Below are 21,545 nucleotides of genomic sequence, written 5' to 3'. Positions count from 1 at the left end.
AACTTCAGTATCGAGTTTGAAAATCAACCATTTAATGTTCTCGGCCACCGGCCCATAAAAAAATAAAAACCTGAATTATTGTTTTGTATCCTATTAAATGTAATGCATGAAACATGTATCCTATTAAATGTACTGCATGAAACAATCCACATACCTGGGATGAAACAGGCGGCAAAGGTGGTTTAGTTGATGGAAATTTCTGGTCAAGTTTAGCCGGCAGGGCTGGTGACTGGCACTGGAACGTATACGCCAATTCTTTAACAGATTTTGTATCATATCCTAACCCATTGTGGCTGACATTGCCATGGTTCAACCTGTTACGACTTGCTTCATTTGACGGCCCATTCCTTGATTCAGGTTTGGGTGCTTTTTCAATGGAGCCATTCCACGTATTCCATGTGTAATTGGCCGTTGGATTCACTGGCGTATGTGTGTATGTACTCTCCCCTCTGGATCTTCCGCAACATGAGAAACCGTTACTGCTCTTACTTCTTTCGTTCGGCGACTTTGATAAGTCGAGCCTGTTTTGATCTCTGTTTAGGACAGGACTGTATTTTGCTCTGCCATTTCCAGCTTTCCTCTCGTTTAGATCTTGTCTCATGTAATCTCCAGGGTGTCTGCCAATGCTTTCCTTCCTACTTCCCTGAAATCACAAAGTTTCATTAATTGTAAATTTTTAACATTATATATTTTTCATAATTGGGAAAGTAGACGCGGTAGTATATAAATACGGACAAACTAGTACTCACTTAATCCGCAAAACTCAGTTTTTGTTCTTTGTAATATAAAATTAATTCATGAAAATAGAAGAAAAAAGAAAAAATGGTTTCGCGGGTAAAGTGAGTACTAGTTTCTCCGTATTTATTATATATTTTGTTTATTTAACCCTTTCCAGACGGGACTTAGAATATCAGGTTTTCCCCAGGGTTTCTTTGCTGTTTTTAAAAAGAATCATGTTTCTCACATTTATGAATTCTTTTCTGTAACAAATTTTGAAAGTAAAAAGAAATAATATTGCATAAAAGTTACTGAAAACATATTTTGAATTGGTAATATAAAATTAATTCATGAAAATAATGTAAAAACTTTCTATTCAGATCGAAATCCGAAGTGGAATCATAGCAAGAAATTTCCACAACGTGGATACAAATTATTAAATTCCTTTTATTTTTTTTCTTCAAGAGCATAAACAAAAGTGCAACTTAATTTGACATGAGTTCAAGTAAAATTCAGCAACAAAGAAAACGTGACATCTAGCAGTTGAAATTTCAAAGAGGTGGTTAAAACACTCATGCACAAGAGAAGAAGGTCCGATTATAACCTGTTGTTCATTCACAATGGAATTTTATAATGAATAGTCTGTAGCTCGTCTTATTGGACAGAAACCAGAAAGGGTTAAAATTTGTAAATTTATTATAATAAATATATTAGTGATAATTATATATTTATAACCATAATTAAAAATACATTATAAAGAAATGACATAATAAGGAACAAGAATGAATTTCTCACCATTGAATAGTGTGAGGGGTAAGGGTATTATGAGGATCATTTAGAAAAAAAAAATGATTACTCAACACTATGTCCACTGTTTGCTACTGGTAGCAAAAATGAATCGTGGAATCAGGTAATAGTTTTAATCCTGTCTCTACATGTGACATGTTGTAGTTCCACAGATTGGTGTTTGGCAGCAGCACTGTGAAGCCTTATTGAGTAGTGAACTCTAAAACAATGTTCTCATGAAACGAACAAATTGCATTCATCAAAATTCAAATTTCACATGGAAGAAATATTACAAAGTGTCACACAGGACTTGAGGTGGTGATGAGCCTTTTAGTTCCATATCCAACAGTAGTTCAGTGGTTTGCCATACCAATTCGTAAAGTCTGTGGAAGTTCCTGAAAGAGCTCTGCAACATTACGTCACTTCAAGACCATCAATGCCATATTGTAGGCCATAGTGTCCCTCAGTGATATGTGGAAAAACTATTCTGCTGACAGCATAAGAATATTGCCAGAAATTTGACATGTGCTACACTCAGCGAGAGGCTATTACGAAAGAATGCAGTAAATTTGACCTCCATAATAATGTAAGTAGATAGTTATGAGCATGTTATCACTTTTTCGGAAGTGATCCTCTATTCAAAACTAGTATGGATGTGAATGAACCGCCATGGAAAACTTGAAGTGGGTTGTTGCATGGATCTCACGATTGTCTACATAGCAGACTTTTTTTTGCATCCAGGCTCTAGTCTTGCTCAATAGGGAGTTAGTATGGAGAAAGCTTTGTGTCTCCTTGATATTTGGTGCTTCTATGAAGAAATCTGCCGCAGATTACCAAATGTTGCAGTCAACTGTATTTTGCTGTTCAGAGTTTAAGGAAGGTCCTGCATTGACAGAGTTTTTCTCTAGCACTGATAGTCTTGCAGATTTTCCTCTGCCAAAACCAGAGTTGCAGTGGTCTAGTCGGTATGGCATCTGACTGCCATGTGTGAGTTTGCAATTTTTCCAGCCTTGTTCCCACAAAGTGGCTCTGGGGCTCACCTAGCCTCAAACCAATGGGTACCTGGCAACCCTGAGGGGTAAAGTGGCCGGAGTGTGGTGGAGATCACATCACCTCCAAAATGGCCGAGATTGAGAATGTGTGGGGCACTACCCCCATCCCCTTCATGAAAAGGTGCTACATGCACACGGAACTTTACCTATCAATTTTTCTATTCATTATTTGGGTTTTGGTAGAAAATAGTTGAAGGAAGTGCTACATAACAAGCTCAACATTAATGTTCTAGGGTTGATATATATGGTTTATTTATGGCATATGAGATATGTTGATTTTTCTTCATTGTGCCAATAGCAAGAAGGAAGATAGAGCATGTGCTAATTTAACAAATAGAAGATCGAATACAAGGAATGCTCCATATCTTTCTGGGGATTAGAATTTGGGAATTCTGTTTTGTGATAGACCACAGATGCTGCCTTGTAATCTCTTAAGCGTGTATTAAATGCATTTGCAGTGCTTCGCATTATTCAATGTCACCAGGTTGAGACGGAACAATTCACCACACATAATTTGCTTCCAAGGTTTACAATGAATGTCGCACCTGCTGTTTGCATTCAAATGTCGCTTCCTTTGACCCCTGGGATCTAGTTAACCAGGATCATCCATTATTCCATTTTCTAATGTTCGGAAGCCAGGAATATTATTCGGTTCGCAGTGCCCACTTTGGGCTACTCTGCCCACCGTAACAGTTTGTAACGACCTTGGTTTTCCCACTGTATGATGCATTTTTAGAGTGGTTGGTGACTAACCTGTATGTTGAACTCTTGAAAAATAAGAAAGATGATGATTTTGATTTTTTTTTTTTTTACATGGATGTAACAAAATGTATGTGTGCTGTGTTGGAAGCTATAAGTGCTGATTGTACACTCCTGTTGATATAGAATGACTGACTTTTATAGGGTTTAACAGCATGTGCTACTTTATCTGAGCCGGCCCCCGTGGCAGAGTAGTTAGCACATCGTGCTACGTCCTGGGTTTGAATCCCAGCCTGGGCATGGATGTTTGTGAGTGTCCATTCATCAATTTCTTCTTATCATCACTCATTCCTATCTTCGCAAATTAACCAAAAGTGGCACAAAAAAGTGAAGTAAAATAAAGCAAATCAATCAATTAATACTTTATCTGATCAGGATATAACGATATATGGTCATAGCCCTGACGGTATATTAATAGTGTTCAGCCACAAAGTGGATTAAGATTGCATTTGTTGTGCAATTAGTAAGCACTTGGCACTCGAGCAATTACTATACAAAGCACGAAACATTTATTTTTCTACCCGAAATTAACATGGTATTTCAGCTCCACCTTTAATTAACAAGGTGTATTTACATGGTAAATAAAAGTATCCAGTATTCTGATCTTTGCCACAGGGCAAACTCATTAGATTTGTTAAAAAACCTAAATTCGAGCTCACTTAGTTCAAAATTAGCCTGCTATTCTGCGACTTCACTTTCTTTCTGCTGTTCACAGGAAGAAGGAGGAAAAAGTCCCTGGTGCATTGTCACAAAAATGAGTGCTGCAGTGATCTGACGATGATGTAGCATATTTGTTTTATTTAATAAGCCATATACCTAGGTAAGTTTCAGAGTGAGTCTTGATCCTTAACACAGGCATTAGCAATTGTTGTAAAAGGTTTTATGGTTGGTATTGAAAAAAAGTGCTCGACGTACTGAGGAAGGTGCGTGCGCGTGTGGTGATTTGTTGGAAAACATGGTTGTATTAATGGTTTAAGTTTCGTACAGAGAAGAAATCCGTTACGTTTTGCTGTGTTCCTAGGAACATTTTAATTGCTTCCTGCTCGTGCCTTGCCATGTTAAAAGTTGTGGGAGGCAAACCATGCAAGTTAACGCCTCGAATAAGGGGTTTATATATAAGTAAGCGAATGTAAAGTTATACACCCTTACTTCAGCAGGGGTGGAAGCCTGTCATTCGATGACGCTCAGGTAAGAAGATTTATGCCTGGTAATTGAGGCGCTTATGCAGTCAATGTGGTGAATGAATAAGTCACTCCTTTGATTTACTTTACATTGAACGATTTTCCCCAAAGAATGATAGTAGTGACCATTTCAATGACCAAATAAGTCGGTAAAGAAATGGTGTAGTAATGATGATTTCTGGATTGTGGTGCTCTGTTCTTTGGTCACAAATTTACGAGTTCATTATGAGCATTAAGCATTGTGAGCAATAAATGCATTTTAATGATATGCACTAAACTTTCTCATATTGACAAACTTTGACTGATGTACATATTATGTTCTTTAACCAAGAAGTGATAACCTACCAACAAACTGTCATATTACACAATATCAAACAAACACATTCGCAAGAATTTATTTTAGTAATCTGGGAGGAAGAGAAAAGGAAGTTACAATTTGTGGTCAACTTGAATAAAATATTTTACTTAAGGATTTCACAGAGCTAAGAACGAATTTTATTCATTATAAAACATTTTATATACAAGGTAAAGACAATATATTTTCTAGACCAATTACGTGACTCAGTACTTTGAGTGATAGAAGATATAAACCTGTACCAATGATTGCTTTGTGTGAAAATTAAGGCCATTGGAACTGGTCTACTTACATATATTCAGTCTATTTTGTTTAGTAAAGGTTCCTGCTGGTTCAGAATGACACAACTTTCAACTGCACACTTAATGATATGCTTGCACTTTTCGGTTGGGTTACTGTCGATAGTTTTGTATGAATTACTATTTAGTTTTTCACGCATCTTACGGGAGTAGTCACCTTTATACATGATCATGTACTGGTTGTTTTATCTGATTTTATGCACCAGCAGTTGTTTGCTTCCAGCCACGATTTGAAATCTGTTACTACTGACCTGATTTTTATGTGGGTTGGGTGGGATTTGGATGCCTTGTTTAGCACCACCTACTGCAAGATGCCTGCTGCTGCTGTCCATATGTTGTCTGCATGTTGGGTGCAAAATGCGCTGCTTTTTCTGCTGCACATATGAGGTCCACTAGTTAGCACATTGAATTTGTCGCCGAAAATGAGGAGATTTTTGAAGGATTGGGGAAAGTTGAGGTTTGTTAGGTTGACAACATTGTTCACACTTTCACCCTGAGAAAACTGGCTGAAACTGGACAGCGGCAGCAGGCATCTTGCAGTAGGTGGTGCTAAACAAGGCATCCAAATCCCACCCAACCCACATAAAAATCAGGTCAGTAGTAACAGATTTCAAATCGTGGCTGGAAGCAAACAACTGCTGGTGCATAAAATCAGATAAAACAACCAGTACATGATCATGTATAAAGATGACTACTCCCGTAAGATGCGTGAAAAAGTAAATAGTGATTCATACAAAACCATCGACAGTGACCCAACCGAAAAGTGCAAGCGTATCATTAAGTGTGCAGTTGAAAGTTGTGTCATTCTGAACCAGCAGGACTGCAAACTACTCCTTAAGACCCACCCATCCCTCGCCATAGCCAATGGCATTCCAAAAAATGCACAAACAGGGGATTCCGATGTGCCTCATCATTGCAGGGTTCAACCAACCAACGGTCCACCTCGTAAACTGGCTAAAAAAAAAAATCTCTGAACACAACCACAAACTGACGTACATTTTCCGCAACAGCACAGATGCCAAAGAACTAATTAACCTCAATAGCGCAAGCCAACCATGACAAACTCACTACTATAGATATAGTCAACATGTACAACTCCATCCCGATTGATCTTGCCCTCACCTCGGTTGAAAGATGGCTTGCTTGCTACCAATAAGGTCTCACCAGTGGAAGTGTGTGAGGTATCCAAGTTATTGGAAATCTGCCTCAGACACAACTATTTTCAGTTTGAAGATAAATACTTCACTGAAACAGAAGGATTAGCCATGGGCAACCCTCTGTCCGCTCCCATAACCAATATTGAGATGCACCTAGCCGAAAAGGACATCCTTCACTCACCAGAACTCCGGTACATAAGATATGGCAGATATGCAGACGACACTATTGTCGTTTACAAAAAGGATGAGGAAATAGACATACTTATGAAAAACTTAGCAGCATTCACCCCAGGCTGAAATTCACAATAGGACTGGAAAACAAAGGCAGCGTCAACTTTCTAGACATAACCATCAAAAGAAGGGGCGACAAATTCACCACAAGGGTCTACAGAAAACCAGGGGAGGGTCCAATATATCCACTCCCTCTCCAATCACCCACCCAAACATAAAACTAATGTATGGCTTAACTTCTACTGAAGAGCTTTCTCACACTGCACAGCTGAAGAGGATCTGAAGGAAGAAGTTACCATGGTTACAGACATAGGACTTCAAGAGTGGATACACAGTACATCAATTTTTTACATGGTGTAGCAAAGCTGAAATGCAGGTGTGACAACCTAATGAATACCACCCAGCCAGCAGCAATAAAACCAAATGGATTGCCATCCCTTACCACCAGACAACATTCAACTGCCTAGCCAAGACCCTGAAACAGTAGGACATCAAACTCTCACACAAACCAGTGAACAAAATGGCCAGTGTCCTAAACAAATGCAAGTGATCTTTCCTTTCACCACTTGACAACCCAGGAGTATATTATGGCCAGTGTGAGTGCAACTCGCATTACATTGGCATATCCATCAACGAACGTGCAGCAGACAAACTGGCTACACCAGCGCTCCTAGTGGTAAGAGAGGAAACAACAGGAACCAGAAGTCAACCAAACAATGAAACATCGAGTTCCCAATTGGATGGTGGCAGAGGCCACCGAAATTAATAGAACATTTACAAATAAATTTCGCGGAAATAATTTAGTAACTCACTTACGTCTTCTTATCAATTGCATTTTATATTTACCCTAATATGAATGGTTGTCATGTTTAATAATCAGGAAAGAGATTAGATAGATAAAGGAAGAGAGGTAGCCTATTAATTTACATACTGAAACATATCACACTTGTTACACTTGATATGACCTACTTACATTTCTTGAGAGAGTTCCTTGATAGAACGGGATGTTGTTTTCACCTGGAGGTGGAGGAATGATGTAGGACTTTATTTCTTCCGGTGTGAGTTCTACTGCTGCAGCATTTTGCTCATCTGGTGGAGGAACGGTTACAGTTGCTAAGAAGGACTCGAAGTCGAGATTCAGATCTAACCCAGCCAAAGCATTTTCTGCTTCCGAAACATTCTCGTCATTCACAGCCATGCTGGAATCTAAGCTCAGCAAATCTCCTGCAAAACAAAAGAGAATTTAAATTCATTAGGGATGAGCAGATTAATCAGTAATGTATTAGAATCAACAAACATAATAATATGCATCCGCATATCCACACATATTCTGGACTGACAAAAATACGCAAGAATCAAACATGAACATTTTGTATAACAAAGCCAGCTTGCCAACACTCTGCCACCTCTTTACATGAAAGGGTTATGCTGTACTCAAACTGAATTGCAATGTCAGTTAGGAAACTTGCTATGCTTCCTACAGGTTCTCACTAGATTTTTACAAACACAATGGACTTTAGCCTGCAACTCAGAACTAGACTTCTGTGATAACTATTCTTGTCTAGTTACTCCATGTGGCATATCTCATGTATTTTAAACATGCAATTTTCCATTGCTGAACCTTAGTTCCAGAATTGACCACATCCACCGTGCCTTTACTTTCTGAACATACAGTACCATATTGGTTCAAGGCTGCCCACAGGAGAGGGGCAGCAGTGCTCAAAGTGGAGGAGGGTGTCGGGTGATGCTTCTTCCCGCTAAGAAAATTCTCGTAAAGCATTATGTATCAGAAACCACTTAATTGTTTTTCATGGCACCTCTCGTCCATGTTTCTATGCTACAATTTCCCCATTAGAATGATATGAAGTCTTTCCGATGTCTCACAGGTGGGAGGGGGGCCCTCTGTGGGTGCCCTTGTATTGGTATTTTATTTCATTAAATCTTTGATCAGTATTTATCTACATCAGCAAAAAAAGTATATAAATCTCCAAAATATGTGAATATTCTTGTATCATGTTACTACAGCATGTATTGTAAGACTCTTCTAACATGTACCAAATGCTTACCTAACATTGCATTATGGTCAAGAATCTCATCTGGTGTAAGCACACCAGCTGCAACCCAACCACCTGGATTGGTAAGCATGTTCCTTTCATTTGCAACTTGTTCCATGGATTGGAGCTCCACCTCTAAAGACGAGTGGTCAGCAAAAGGCGTTGGAGGCATGCTCAGTTGATTGGGAAGTCCATGTAATCCATCCTAAAATAAAAATAGACAATGTCAACCATCTTTTATTAAACTATGATTTAATCTGATTTTTTCATCACATCATCTGTTTAACAATTAACTCCACCTATACACACTGAACAATCTAAATTAATCTGCCTGGTATAGTAGACATAATATACAATGGCATAAGTCACTACCCTGCTGAATTGGCATTGAATTGATTGCAATGTTGTAAAAAGTGACTGCTGATATGCAGATGTATTCCTGATCCATTAAATGCCGCCAGAGTAGGACAAATATAGCTGCCAGTTGCAGCTAAGCTTGTGGCATTGTGATGATGTGAAGTTACCTCAGTATGCAACTTGTATATTTGGAGTAGTGACTTATGCTGTGTCCTGCATAATTAAATTTTAAAAATCAAAAGTTGGTTTTGTTGTGTGTTATGCCAGGCAACTCTGTACTTTGGGAGGTATGTGGTCATTAAATGTTTTTCACATCATGTCAAAAAATGCATTTTTCTCCCTCGGCAATAAACAGAAAAAACTTAGTTACAGAAAGTACTACAGGGTGTCTGACAAGTCCTGCATCATAGGCAAAATCACTTTTTGTTTTTTTCCAGGTTCTGCTGATGCAGGACGAATACATTGAGCTCATTTAGCTGTGCGGATGTGAGGGTTGGTCACAGAGAGCGGTGGCTGATGAATTTAAACAGACGTCATCTGGGAAGAGGTGCGAGGCAAACCACAGTCTCTTGATTGCTGGAGAAGTTCAAGGCAACGGTCAATGATTTGCCGTGACCCCGACATCCATCAAGATGTTGGGAGATCAACTTATGCTGGAATTTGATCTGCTAAGCGAAAGACCAGAATGGTTCATACAGGACGGTGCTCCACCACATTATGCCACACCTGTACGGGATTGGCTCAACAACAACTTCCCTGATCAGTGGACAGGATGCAGAGGATCCAGGGAATGGTCTCCCAGGTTGCCTGACCTAAATCCACTTGACTTTGCATTGTGTGGTTATCTTAAGCAACAGATATACGAAGTGAAGATTTGTGATTTGCAACATTTACCAACCCAAATCGAGGAAAAGTATCATGAAATCACTGCTGATATGCTACACCGCATTGGAAATAACAATAAGTTCAGCCACCAAACATGTTTAGAACTTGGAGGCGGTCATATTGAACAAGTTCTATGATTTAGCCTATGATACGGGACTTGTTGGACACCCTGTAGATTCTTTTCTTTAAGACTTAAAATTTTTCGAACTCTTGCAAATAATGTTGTTCTGATAGACCTTGTAACTATTTGAAAGACTAAAGACAGTTAAAAATAATCAGGACACTATTCATAATTTTCTCATGCTGTACATAAATAGTGCTGCAACTTGACCACACAAACTCTCACTTATCATAGATTTCAAAATATTTTCTTATATTGTTTATTTTTAGCCAGTATCATATACTTGAAAAATAATTAATAATGCAGTTAGTAAATATATAGGGGAAAATACATTACCTGTTTCAAAGAACATACATACCTCATCTGGTGTTACAGGAGGAGGTATCATTGTAAGATCAATGATATCTGGATCCAAATACAATGTGCCTTCAGCAAAATTATAAGGTAAAGAGTTGTCCTCTTGCAGCTTTTTCAAAAGTTCCTACATGTAAACAAAATACAGTTATTAAAATAAAAAAAACAACAGTAATTACGATTAATAAAAATAGCAAATGATACATCACCAGGAATTAATTTAAAATGTAACTTGAAACTGTTTGCAAAATGAAGAAGATGATTAACTCTGATACACTTACTATTCATTTTTCCGCGAAAGTTTTTTCAGCGATCGATTTCGCCACTCGTCTGGTGGCTTCGTCAAGCGTGAACTGTTATTATCTATCTCCGTGTAATCGTCAAACTGATATCTTTAGATGCAATGTGAAGAAGATGGTTCAAATATTAGGTAAAACTTACATAACAATATGTACATTAAGAATACCTCCCCTGAATCTTACTACTCCCAGAAAGACAGAATGCCAAGGATTTTCTCACCAATATACTCGGGTATCCCTGGCAAAAGAACCCCTTCCCCTTCCATATATCATAATTCCATTTGTAAAAAAATACACCTATTAGATTTCCAACCATAACTTATGAAGTTACACATTTTATATCACTAGTATCATTGACCTGTTGACGAGACATCTGATTATCATGAAAGTACGAGTGTGTGTCCTGCTTATAATCAAGAAATCATCAATTGTTTCAATATGACTTTAAAATTTCGGGTGGATCAGCACTGAGGCTATTTTGCACCAGTCACTTTATACGGGGTCCAGCCCCTTACCAGAACTAAAATATTGTGACCGGTTAAAAGGTGAGGCTGTAAAGAGGCACTAAGCACACACAAGCACACAACACAGGACAACACACAAAATTATACTGGCCATGGGGCCAGTCGCCAGAGCCTTGTTCGTCTGCAAAATGCAGTCCAGGGTGTACTATGTTGAAGGGAGGTTGACAATTGGGTGTACTATGTGGAAGGTCACCCCTTGTACCTCTTCAATATTTAGTATTGTTGTTGGCTAAGATGAGAAATATATTGATAAATTTACTGCAAAAAAACTTAAAAGACAGGAAAATATATAAAATTAAATGTTTTTTTTCTTCATTTAGTTATCCTCACATTAATTAGTTGCACAGGAAAGCAAAACTTATTTACATATAAGATCCAAATAATGATGTTATAATTTTTATATTGGTTTCATAAAAACCAAGTCTGAGTCGATACCACTGCGATTCTCTTACATATTCCCAATGATACTGATACTTGAAAATTGAAACAACTCGAAGCAGTTCAGCATATTTTAATACATAAATTTTCTACTGAAACTATATCATAACAATCCATCATAATTTTGTTTGAAAATGTTCATAATTGTATGTAAGATAATCATTTAATCACAATCTTTTTTTCTTCTCACACAATGTTGTTGTAAAAATAATGAAAAGTATGCATTTTGTATCATTTCTAGGATATTTAGACTCTGCAAAATTGTCACGTGGCTTCTTTCTGGAGTTCGTGAAATAGCCAAACTGCAGAAAAGAACCAATAGCATCCTTTACTGATACCACTTATTATAATAAAAAAATACTTAAATTTGTTACAGAACAAGAAAATTACTGTACAGATGTTGCAAAATGCAATAGCAATGCACAATAAATAAAAAAGAAAATCAGTATAGATCAACTGAACAGAGGATGGTTGGAAAATATATTTGCATGAAGAAATGAATATTTCATTTTGTAGTTTTTATTGTAAATACAGTGGACTCTATTTAAGTCAAACTCCAAGGGGGCATGTTTTTGTTTATTTGAATTTTGGATAATTTGAAGATGATTTCAAGGGAATAAACTTCTTGAGTAATTCAAATTAAAGAGTCCACTGTATATGCATTTTATGTTTATACCTGAATCCAGCAATATTACAAAATAGTTATTAATATTAACATGGAAGTACTCCACTGCATTTATATGCATCAATTTCCCAGAGTTTTGCTTTAAAATATTATAGAATTATGTACATAAGGATTAAAATGGCGGTAATTTAATCATAAAATCCTTTTTTTTTTCATTAATACCAGTGGTAATGGACAATACTGACACATCAGCATCTGTATTGGATTGACCTTAATAATATACAGGGGAACCCTGATTTTATGTTGTCCACTTTTACATTCAAATTTTATAGTCCCAACTGAGCAAAATGCTATAACATTTTCCTTGATTTTAAGTTCATTCAGCTTGGTCCCCTGAAAAATGTAAAATCGAGGTTCCACTGTATATAAAATAAATTTAATAAAATGTGTCACTGATTTATTATGGAATGTTTCATACCTGAATGTCATGATCGTTTGCTCTAAAACCTGCAGGAAGCAAATTATCTGGGCTATGCAGGCCAAAACTAGAGTCACTGGACTTCAGAATAGTACTTGTTCGATGTGCTGCTTGTTCTCTTGCTGAAAGGACATAAAGCTGAGTTCAGAACACACAAACATGATGAACATCATAAATGGTGTCAAGTTCTAAGCCACAATATACGAATTCAAACAAAACTGTAGAATATACGGAGGCGTATTCAGAAAGTAAGTACCGAAAGGGTGTAAAAAAAAAGAAAAGTAATTTCGTACCTTTTTTTATTTTTATTGCATTCTACAGACCTTAAACTACTTTTCTATGTAGTTTCCACAACTTCTTCAGAGGAAGAAAGAGATGAAAGTCACTTGGTGCCACATCAGGGCCGTAGGGTTGATGATCAAATTGTTCCCAGCTGAATGACTTGATCAAATTTTTTTGACTTTGTTGGGCCGTACGAGGACGAGCATTGTCATGAACCAACACAATGCCTTCGCTAAGCATTCCGCATCTTTTGTTTTGAATTGCATGACGCAGCCGGATTAATGTGTCACAGTAGGCATCTTTGTTTATGGTCTGTCCTCTAGGCAAGAATTCTACCGGTTTCACATTTCTTGCATTCAGAAAACGAATCACAGATCGGACTTCACAGTCTGCAGGGCGATTGATTTTCATGAACATATCAAACCTTCAGAAAACTATGAGGAAAAAACATGACCTGCTCCAACGAATGCCTGTGGCTTACTAACGGATAAAGGATGTCAGCGAGAACTTACATGGTCACGACTGCAGCGTTATAGCGGCAATATTTCCAAACGGTACTTACTTTACGAATATGCCTCGTAGCAAATATTAGCCACCCACTTGCATATGGAGCAGCAGTGGTTTAGTCAGTAGGGTGTCTGACTGCCACACAGGAGACCCAGGTTTGATTCCCGTGATCTAAGGTCAGAATTTTTCCAGCCTTGTTCCAGCATAAAGTGGCTATGGGACTCACTCAGGGGTAAAAGGCAGCTGGAGTGTGGTGCTGATGACATCACCTCCAAAAAATGTCCAAGATTGAGAATGATGTTACTCCCACATTCCCTAAATGTGCCTTCATGGCATGGTGCTATATGCACGGGGAAGTTTACCTTTTTTTTTTTTTTTACCTTACCTCGCATATGGATTAATGCTAAAAAAAGAGCTTCCGTTAATGATGTGCCTTCACACCACGAAACCTGGTCTGCCTGACCCAGACTACTGGATAAAGTGGAGTCTCGGCCACCTCTATGTAATCCTATCAGGTATTTTGTTTTCTTTCTGTATTGTGTCCCGACTCCTCATATTGACACCTTCTCCAAACATAACCTGTGTTTCGGAACAACCGAGATATGACCACTACAAGTTAGCTAAACATCTTACACATCAAGTTATAGCTAAAAATGCTTTTTAACTGTTGTGACCACCACTAGATGGGCACAGTACAAAATTCTGATGACAGAGTAGCTGTATACTGAAATTACTATAATTTGAGCACATATTGAATAGTTTTTTTTTTAATTTCAGAAGGAATACTTACCCACAGGTCTGTGTGATGGACTGTTTGTTGGTGTACTCATTGAATCTGTATCACTTTCAGATGGTTCATTGTCCTCCATTTCAATTCTTTTGACAACATCATTCACTGCCTCTGTCAACAATTTTTGTCCCTGAAGAAACAAATTGAGTAAATCAACAATGTTCTATAGAAAACTAATAAAACATCACAGAACTCAAATAATAATTTGCATTTAATAAATAATACATGAATATTTATTAAGAATTTAATAAGTAACAAATTACATAAGCATCGTTTCATAAGAACACCATGTTGTTGTTTTTAAAACTGATTTTTTAATGATGGTTAAATACAGTATTTCAGTATGTCTTTTGAGACTATGTTAATTCGCTGTTACGTAATAACTGTACGTAGCTGTCACAAGATATTTTTTTATTTCAAAAGTGTGATTTCAGTTGTTTTTATATTCCTTTATAGTTTATATTTGAGTAAATACTGCTGCATGATGTTAAATTTATAAAATAATACTATCTAAATAATATACATATACATATACGTATAGTAAGGGATAGTATGAGAAAGAGTGCCAGAAGGGCGGATAAACAAAAATGGCGTAGGAGACTACTAAGAAAGAGAGAGAGGGGGGGGGGGTAAAAATTGCAAGAGGAATGAGAGAGAGGAGAAGTAGTCCTTTTCCTGCTTCCTTCACTCTTTTTCAAAAGAGAGAGAGAGGAAAAAAGGGGGAGAAGAAAAGAAGAAGAGAGGTAAAAAGAGAGGTGATCTTTCTTTCTTTCTATCATTTTTCCTTCGTTCAGTAAAGAAAGAAAGTGGAAGGAAATAAAGAAAGAACAAAAGAAAGAAAAACACTTACCACAATTGAAGAAAAGTTTGATATTTCGAGGTCATGACCTCACTTTCACAGTAGGTAGAAAGTATGGAGTACAAAAGCGTAGAGGCACAGAATACAGATGCCAGTGTCTGTCAACACAGTGGTGCCAGAAACAAGTGATAGAACACAGGTATTGCGAAAATATCCTTTCACCAGTGTTTACTGTAGGATGGATGGTGGGTGGGAGAATACTTATTGGGTGGCTAGATTGATTCTGGGGGGTATGGAGGCATGCATTCCTGCGAGTAGAGGTGTCAGTGTGCTGGGGTAATAGGTGTATTATGGCTACATGGAAACAGTTGTTGAAGGTGGTGGTGTGGCTGTTGGTGTGGGTGGCGACGGTGAAGTCTGAGTTTTGGGTGGAAGCTCTGTGGTTATTGATGTGGAGGTTCAGGGGAGTAGAGGTTTCACCCAGGTAGAAGTAACCACAGATTTGACAGATGAGGGTGTATATTAGGTTGGAGGAGTGGCATGCGCTCTTTGGGTGAATTCACCAGCTGCAGTCGGCATCTGGAGGGTGGGGGAGGTGATAAGTAAGGGGCAGGTCTTGCATCTGGGTTTGTTACACTTGTGGGCTGGGGGTGGTGGGATGGGAGCGGTGGGTGTATTATGGACCAAGATGTTCTTGAGGTTGGGGGGGGGCATCGGAAGATGACCCTAGGTTTGTCCCGAAAGATGTCTCTGGTGTCAGGATCACTGTGGAGGATGGGAAGGAGGGAGTGGATGGTATGTTTAATTTTCAGGAGGTGAGGGTGGTATTGGGTGATCAGAGTGGGAGGGTTGGTTTTGGGTTGCATGGTACGGGTGTGTGACGTGGCTCTGGTTATTTGATTGTTGATGAGGGTGGAGGGATAGCCCCGGTTGATTAGGGCTTGGTGCAGGTGTAGGTTGTAGTTTTGGTGGGATGAGGGGGATGAGTTGAGGCGTTGGCCTCTAAGGGCTAAGGAGAATGGTATGGCTTTTTTGGTGTGGTGGGGGTGAGAGCTGGAGTAGTGAAGATACTGGAGGTGGTTGGTTGGTTTGATATGTATGAATGTTTCCAAGTGGTCTTCCACGATGTGGATATCCACATCTAGGAAGGTCACTTGGTTATGGGAGTGGAACCAGATGAATTTGAGGGTGGTGAAGTTGTTCATATGGTTTAGGAGGGTGGTGGTGAGGGATGGTTTGCTATGTGTCCAGAGGAGAATAATGTCGTCAATGAATCTGAGCCAGAGGAGTGGTTTCAGTTGTTGGGAGTCTAGGAACTCTTGTTCCCGCCTGCCCATGAACAGGTTTGCATAGGAGGGGGCCATTTTGGTTCCCATGGCTGTGCCATGTACTTGCAGGTAATGCTGGTCTCTGAAGCGGAAGTTGTTGCAGGTGAGTACAAGGTTGGCTAGTTGAATCAGGAAGTGGGTGCTGGGGCTGTATGGTTTAGGTTGGCTGTTGAGGAATGATTCCGTGGCATGGAGGCCATGGGCACAGGGAATGTTGGTGTATAGGGAGGTGACATCAACAGTGGTGAGGTTGGTGTTGGCTGGCAGAGGTGGTAGGTTGTGGATTATGTCAAGGAGGTGGTTAGTGTCACGTAGGTAGGAGGGCAGGCTCTGGACAAGGGGTTGGAGATGGGAGTCAACAAAGGCTGATATGCGTTCTGAGGGTGAATTGTAACTGGACACAATGGGTCTCCCAGTTTGATTTGTGGATTTTGGGGAGGAGGTAGAAAGTGGGGGTGCAGGGATTGTCTGGTATGATGGTGGAGATGGTGGAGTTGGATACAAAGTTACACTTACGCAATTTACAAATTCGACTTACGTAAAATTCAGTTCCGTAATTCAAGTTACGTAAAGGTTTAATGAATGCATTACTTACCTAACTGGGGGTGGGGAGGGGGGTTACTGTATAACTTATGGGACAAGTGAAAAACTGTAACTTAACATATGTGATATTTTCTTTCTAAAGTTATTTTGCACATTGCTTCCATTTAACCATTGTGGCATCTGATGTCATCAGGACTTTTGAAAACCCTCTGTAAATTATTGCGTACTATTTGAGACAAAAGCACATCAACACAATCTTAACTGAAAAAAGCTGTACCTGCGTGAGTAGCAACAACGAATCACTATGCTTAAGTTGGCCCGGGGCATCAGAGTCATGAGAAGATGACAAATGTGAGCCTTCTGAATCACTCTCCTCTCTCGATTGTTCTGTCAGGTACTGCTCAGAGTTCTCTACCAGCTCCTGCATTTCTGCCACTCTCCTTATCACCTGAAAAGGAAGGGAAATTAAATGATGGGACAATTACAGGTTGTTAAATTTCTGAGGCTAGATAATGAAACAGTGTGAGCAACATTATGACTGAATGAAATAGAATAAATTGAAGGAGTGATCACAACGTACTGAAATGTAATAGTATTGAACGTCTCTCATTTTAGATGTGATTATTATTAGCAGTTTAGAAACAGCATAATTTATAGAATTATACAGCACAATACAAAACCAGTTGCTAAATTCTACTACGAAAACAAGCAAACTTTACAAAAAATTGCATTTATTTCTAGTGCTCAAAGTTTATTTTCTCTGCATCTGAAACAAGTAAATGTATTTTCCTCAAGAGAAAATCTTAACTTATTTCAGATTTTCACTTGAAAATATACTTGTGTTGCATGAAGATATAAATAACATTTCAATGATTAGAAGTACATTATTGTTGTTATTATTATTATTACAAGTTTGAAACATGGACATTTGATTAAAATTTTCCCAGATTTTAAATTTCCCACTGCATAAGTTTTTTTTGAAACCACAGGGTTTTAAGACTAGTAATGGTACATTACTATTGCGGCAAAACACTTGTTTGCATACATGCCAAGTCTTTGATAAATTTTGGCCCCTGATACAGCTTCTCGAAAAAAGGTTAATTGCTGAAGGGTGCAAAAGTAACATCCAGTGTCATTGTTAAAAGTCACAGCTAACTCACCCTCGTACATATCTATATACCTAATTTTAAAATGTTGTGCAGCCACACACTTTTTTTGTTTGCATATGTCCATGTGCACAACAAGAACTAACAGCAACAATGATTTTTCTGTTTTCACTTTATAGTTATGTAGGTAGGTAAAGTGGCATATGCCTAATGAAGTGTAGATGTGTTACTCACCTCCTCATTCTTCGCTTCAATACAGTTCACATCGCACTCTAAGATTTCCATAGACACGACACTTTGAATGTCAAAACCAAGTTTATGACTACTACTATTAAGATCCAGGACTTCCTTATTTGCAACTGCTTTCTTGTTGTCATCTAATCCATACCCATTACAGTCTTTTGTTGTACCATTCATATTGAGCAAACCATGCCTGTGGAAAAAACAAAAAGGTGATAATTTACACTTTACAGATATTATTTGAAAAATAAATATACTAGGGTTTGGATAAATTAATTGGGACGTCATTAAGATTCAGTGATAAGACATGTTAGTTTATCACTAAAAATGCACATAGTTTGACTGATCCAATATTTCTAAAAACGGTCTGTAACTGCGAACACAAAACCGGTCTTTTTGTTACTGCCCCTTATGAATACAACTTGCTCCATCCATAATTTTGAATGATATTGCATAATTGTTAGTACTTTTCACTTTTTTTCATTTCACTAACCATATTTAGGCATGCACTTTTTTTTACGATGATCCTGCAACAATAGCTTATTCCTTTTTCTATCCTGTAACAGGAATCAAAATATTTTCTCTGACTTGAGTCATGAATTAATTTCAAAATATCTCATTGCACAAGACTTCACATTGCAAAAAAAACTATGTAAACATCTCTCCTAGTTTTCATGTTACAAATGATCAAAATGAATGAGAAATTTATTTTAGGTTGTTATTGTGTATACACAATATACACACATGTATATCAAACATGCTTAGCGAAGTACACATTTGTAGAAACTTACATATTGTTCATATTGTTGTCAACACCATAGGTGGTCCCAACATTAACATTATTAGTATTTCCCAATGCTTCAGTCTTCTTTATTGCTGAAGGCACATGCCCATTGGACTTCACCTGCAAAATAGAAACAAAATCCAGTTAGTTAGGCAGAAGATACGATAATTCTTTCATAAGAATGGAGAACTTGCTGTCTTTAACTACAAGCAGGGCTGTGCGATGTTTTAATACAGTGATATCAAGAATACAGTCCAGCCAGGAAGACAAACTACCTGGAAAGGTCTATTCCAAATGCTAGAGGGGGAGCAGGTAGAAGTACCAACCAAACTACACTGTGATATTTCATTTATATATTTTGAAACATATTCTACTTACTTCATTGATGTTTCCACAGCAAACGAATTTCACGGAACCCTTACTTTCCCAAAATGTCATTGCTGCCACAGACTTCCAGGTACCAGACCAGAAACGTAAGCCTTCTTATATGGGTCAACTTTAAGCCAAAAATTTTGTAGAGAGGGGGATACTATCATGGCGGCGAGCATACCTTCGTATTTCTACTTGTAACATCTATTTTGAAGATTGTGAGTCATTGCACCACACAAGATTATAATTTATAAGTTTACTAAAAAGTATATTACTCTATATATTATACTCCACAATTGAGTACAAATAATTTCTTCACAAAAATGAAAACTTATCAAGCTCTAATGTGCATCTCCGCTATATTTCTAGCCCCAGAACTATGCACGGCTTCTAACAAAAGCTTATTGTTTTTAGTCTGTACTTAGAGATCTGTGATTTCTGCAGTCACCCCTATTTTGAAATTGAACAAGTCCAGTTGGTGCATACGCACTTCTGTCCATGGTTTCGGCTAAGGCAGCCAGACTGTATACAGTGGAACCTCAATTTTACGTTCCCGTATTTAACATTTTTCCACATTTCACATTCATCTTCAATGTTTTAAAATTTTCCTCGATTTTACACTTTCCCGCATTTTAAGTTCTTTCAGCTTGGCCCTCTGAAAAACATAAAATCGAGGCTCCACTGTATTTTTAATACCTCAACTGCCATCAAATTCATACAAAGGGTGTGTCTTGTCACAGGCCATGTGTATCAGATTGATACACAACTTGCAGGCAGCATGTACAGTTCTTATACACAGATCCTTTGGAAAAAAAAAGTGTGCATAAAACTAGTTTCTTAGTGCAGGGTGTGTATAATTGTTGTACACTGTCTCTCAAAAGTCTTAGGACAATGACATTTTAAACTAGGCAACCCATTTATGCAAGACATTGGTAGGTTGCATGTAGAGTTAGGCTCAATTTCAGGGTTTGCCACATGCACAATAGATATGTATGAAATATGCGAATAAATAGAAACAAGTATTATTGTATAAAAGTATAAAAAATTCACTATTACATCGCAAATGACAAAATTCCTTCTGAAAAAAAAAGGGGGGAGATTAAATTACAAAATCTCCATTTCAACGAACTCATCGCTGATGAGTCTACAGAAAGGAATAGAAGTGAGAGGAAATGAAAGGTGACATACAAGAGGAGAAAGTGAAAGGAGAAGAGGAAAAGTAGAGGTGAGAAGAAAGAGAGGATAGATGAGGAGAGCAGAAGTAGTGAGAAGAAATGAAAAAGATTTGAGGAGAGATGAGGAAAATGGAGCAAAGAAGACAAGAGCGGAGGAAAGCGAGAGGAGAAGAGAGGAGGGAAGGAGATGAGAAGAGGGGAGTGGAAAGTAGTGTAAAAGAAAGAAAAAGAGAAGAACAAAAAGAAAAGGAGAAGAATGCAGTGGACTTGGAAATCGAAGACAGGAGAGGAGATAAGAGGAGTGGAGAAGAGTGGGATGGAGACAAGATGCGAGAAAAGTAGGGAAGGCAATATGAGATAAAAGCAGAGCAGAAGGAGGTGAGAGAAGAAGGAGAAGAGAAGAACAGAAGGGACTGGAGGAGAGAAGAGGTAGTTGCAGAAAAATCGCCTCTGCGTCAAGAATTGATGCATTGATCAAATTCTCGACAAGAAACATTCAATAACATTTTGAAATGTATTGGAGAATGTATTAGATCGGTGCAAAATGCCTTTTGGCTGATTGGCTGAGTACAGAGCAAGATAAAATCTTCCACGTAAGATCTTTGATTTTACCTGCGATTATATCACTAAAAGCATGAATGTAATTTTAATATTTATAAGAATTATCCAATTTTTCTCCACTTCTCGGTTCGTTAAATTGGAGATTTTGTAATTTAATATCCCCCCAATCGTTAATTCCAAACTGAATCATTCCGTTTCATACAGCGTGGACAATGAACACAATGGGATATGTCTAAAACTTACAAAAATTTTCTGCTGCCAGAGGGGTTTGAACCTACGACCATCACCTTGAAAATCCTTAACGGTAACCAGTACACTACAAGCTTTCGCTCCTGAAAGCAGGTAGGAGCTGCCCAATGTGAAATGTAGATCCAACTCTCCTCCTACAT

General features: G+C 38.1%; 1 protein-coding gene across 3 annotated transcripts in view; it reads right to left on the bottom strand.

The window, feature by feature from the left end:
* LOC145985429 (uncharacterized) overlaps positions 1-21,545 on the bottom strand; it is a 232,749-nt gene that overhangs the window by 6,290 nt on the left and 204,914 nt on the right. For all 3 annotated transcript variants that reach the window (XM_083119452.1, XM_083119451.1, XM_083119453.1), the window contains exons 14-22: positions 19,059-19,171; positions 18,262-18,460; positions 17,199-17,369; positions 14,252-14,381; positions 12,673-12,794; positions 10,313-10,435; positions 8,604-8,796; positions 7,511-7,761; positions 155-643 (exon numbers count right to left, since the gene is read on the bottom strand). In XM_083119452.1, the coding sequence (XP_082975578.1) occupies positions 155-643; positions 7,511-7,761; positions 8,604-8,796; positions 10,313-10,435; positions 12,673-12,794; positions 14,252-14,381; positions 17,199-17,369; positions 18,262-18,460; positions 19,059-19,171 (1,791 nt within the window). The remainder of the gene's footprint in view (positions 1-154; positions 644-7,510; positions 7,762-8,603; positions 8,797-10,312; positions 10,436-12,672; positions 12,795-14,251; positions 14,382-17,198; positions 17,370-18,261; positions 18,461-19,058; positions 19,172-21,545) is intronic.

Source organism: Lepisma saccharinum, chromosome 3, assembly GCF_977018435.1.
Source record: "Lepisma saccharinum chromosome 3, izLepSacc3.1, whole genome shotgun sequence".
Lineage (NCBI taxonomy): Eukaryota > Metazoa > Arthropoda > Insecta > Zygentoma > Lepismatidae > Lepisma > Lepisma saccharinum.
The sequence above is the reverse complement of the archived record's forward strand: the minus strand, read 5'-3'. Positions and strand labels throughout refer to the sequence as shown.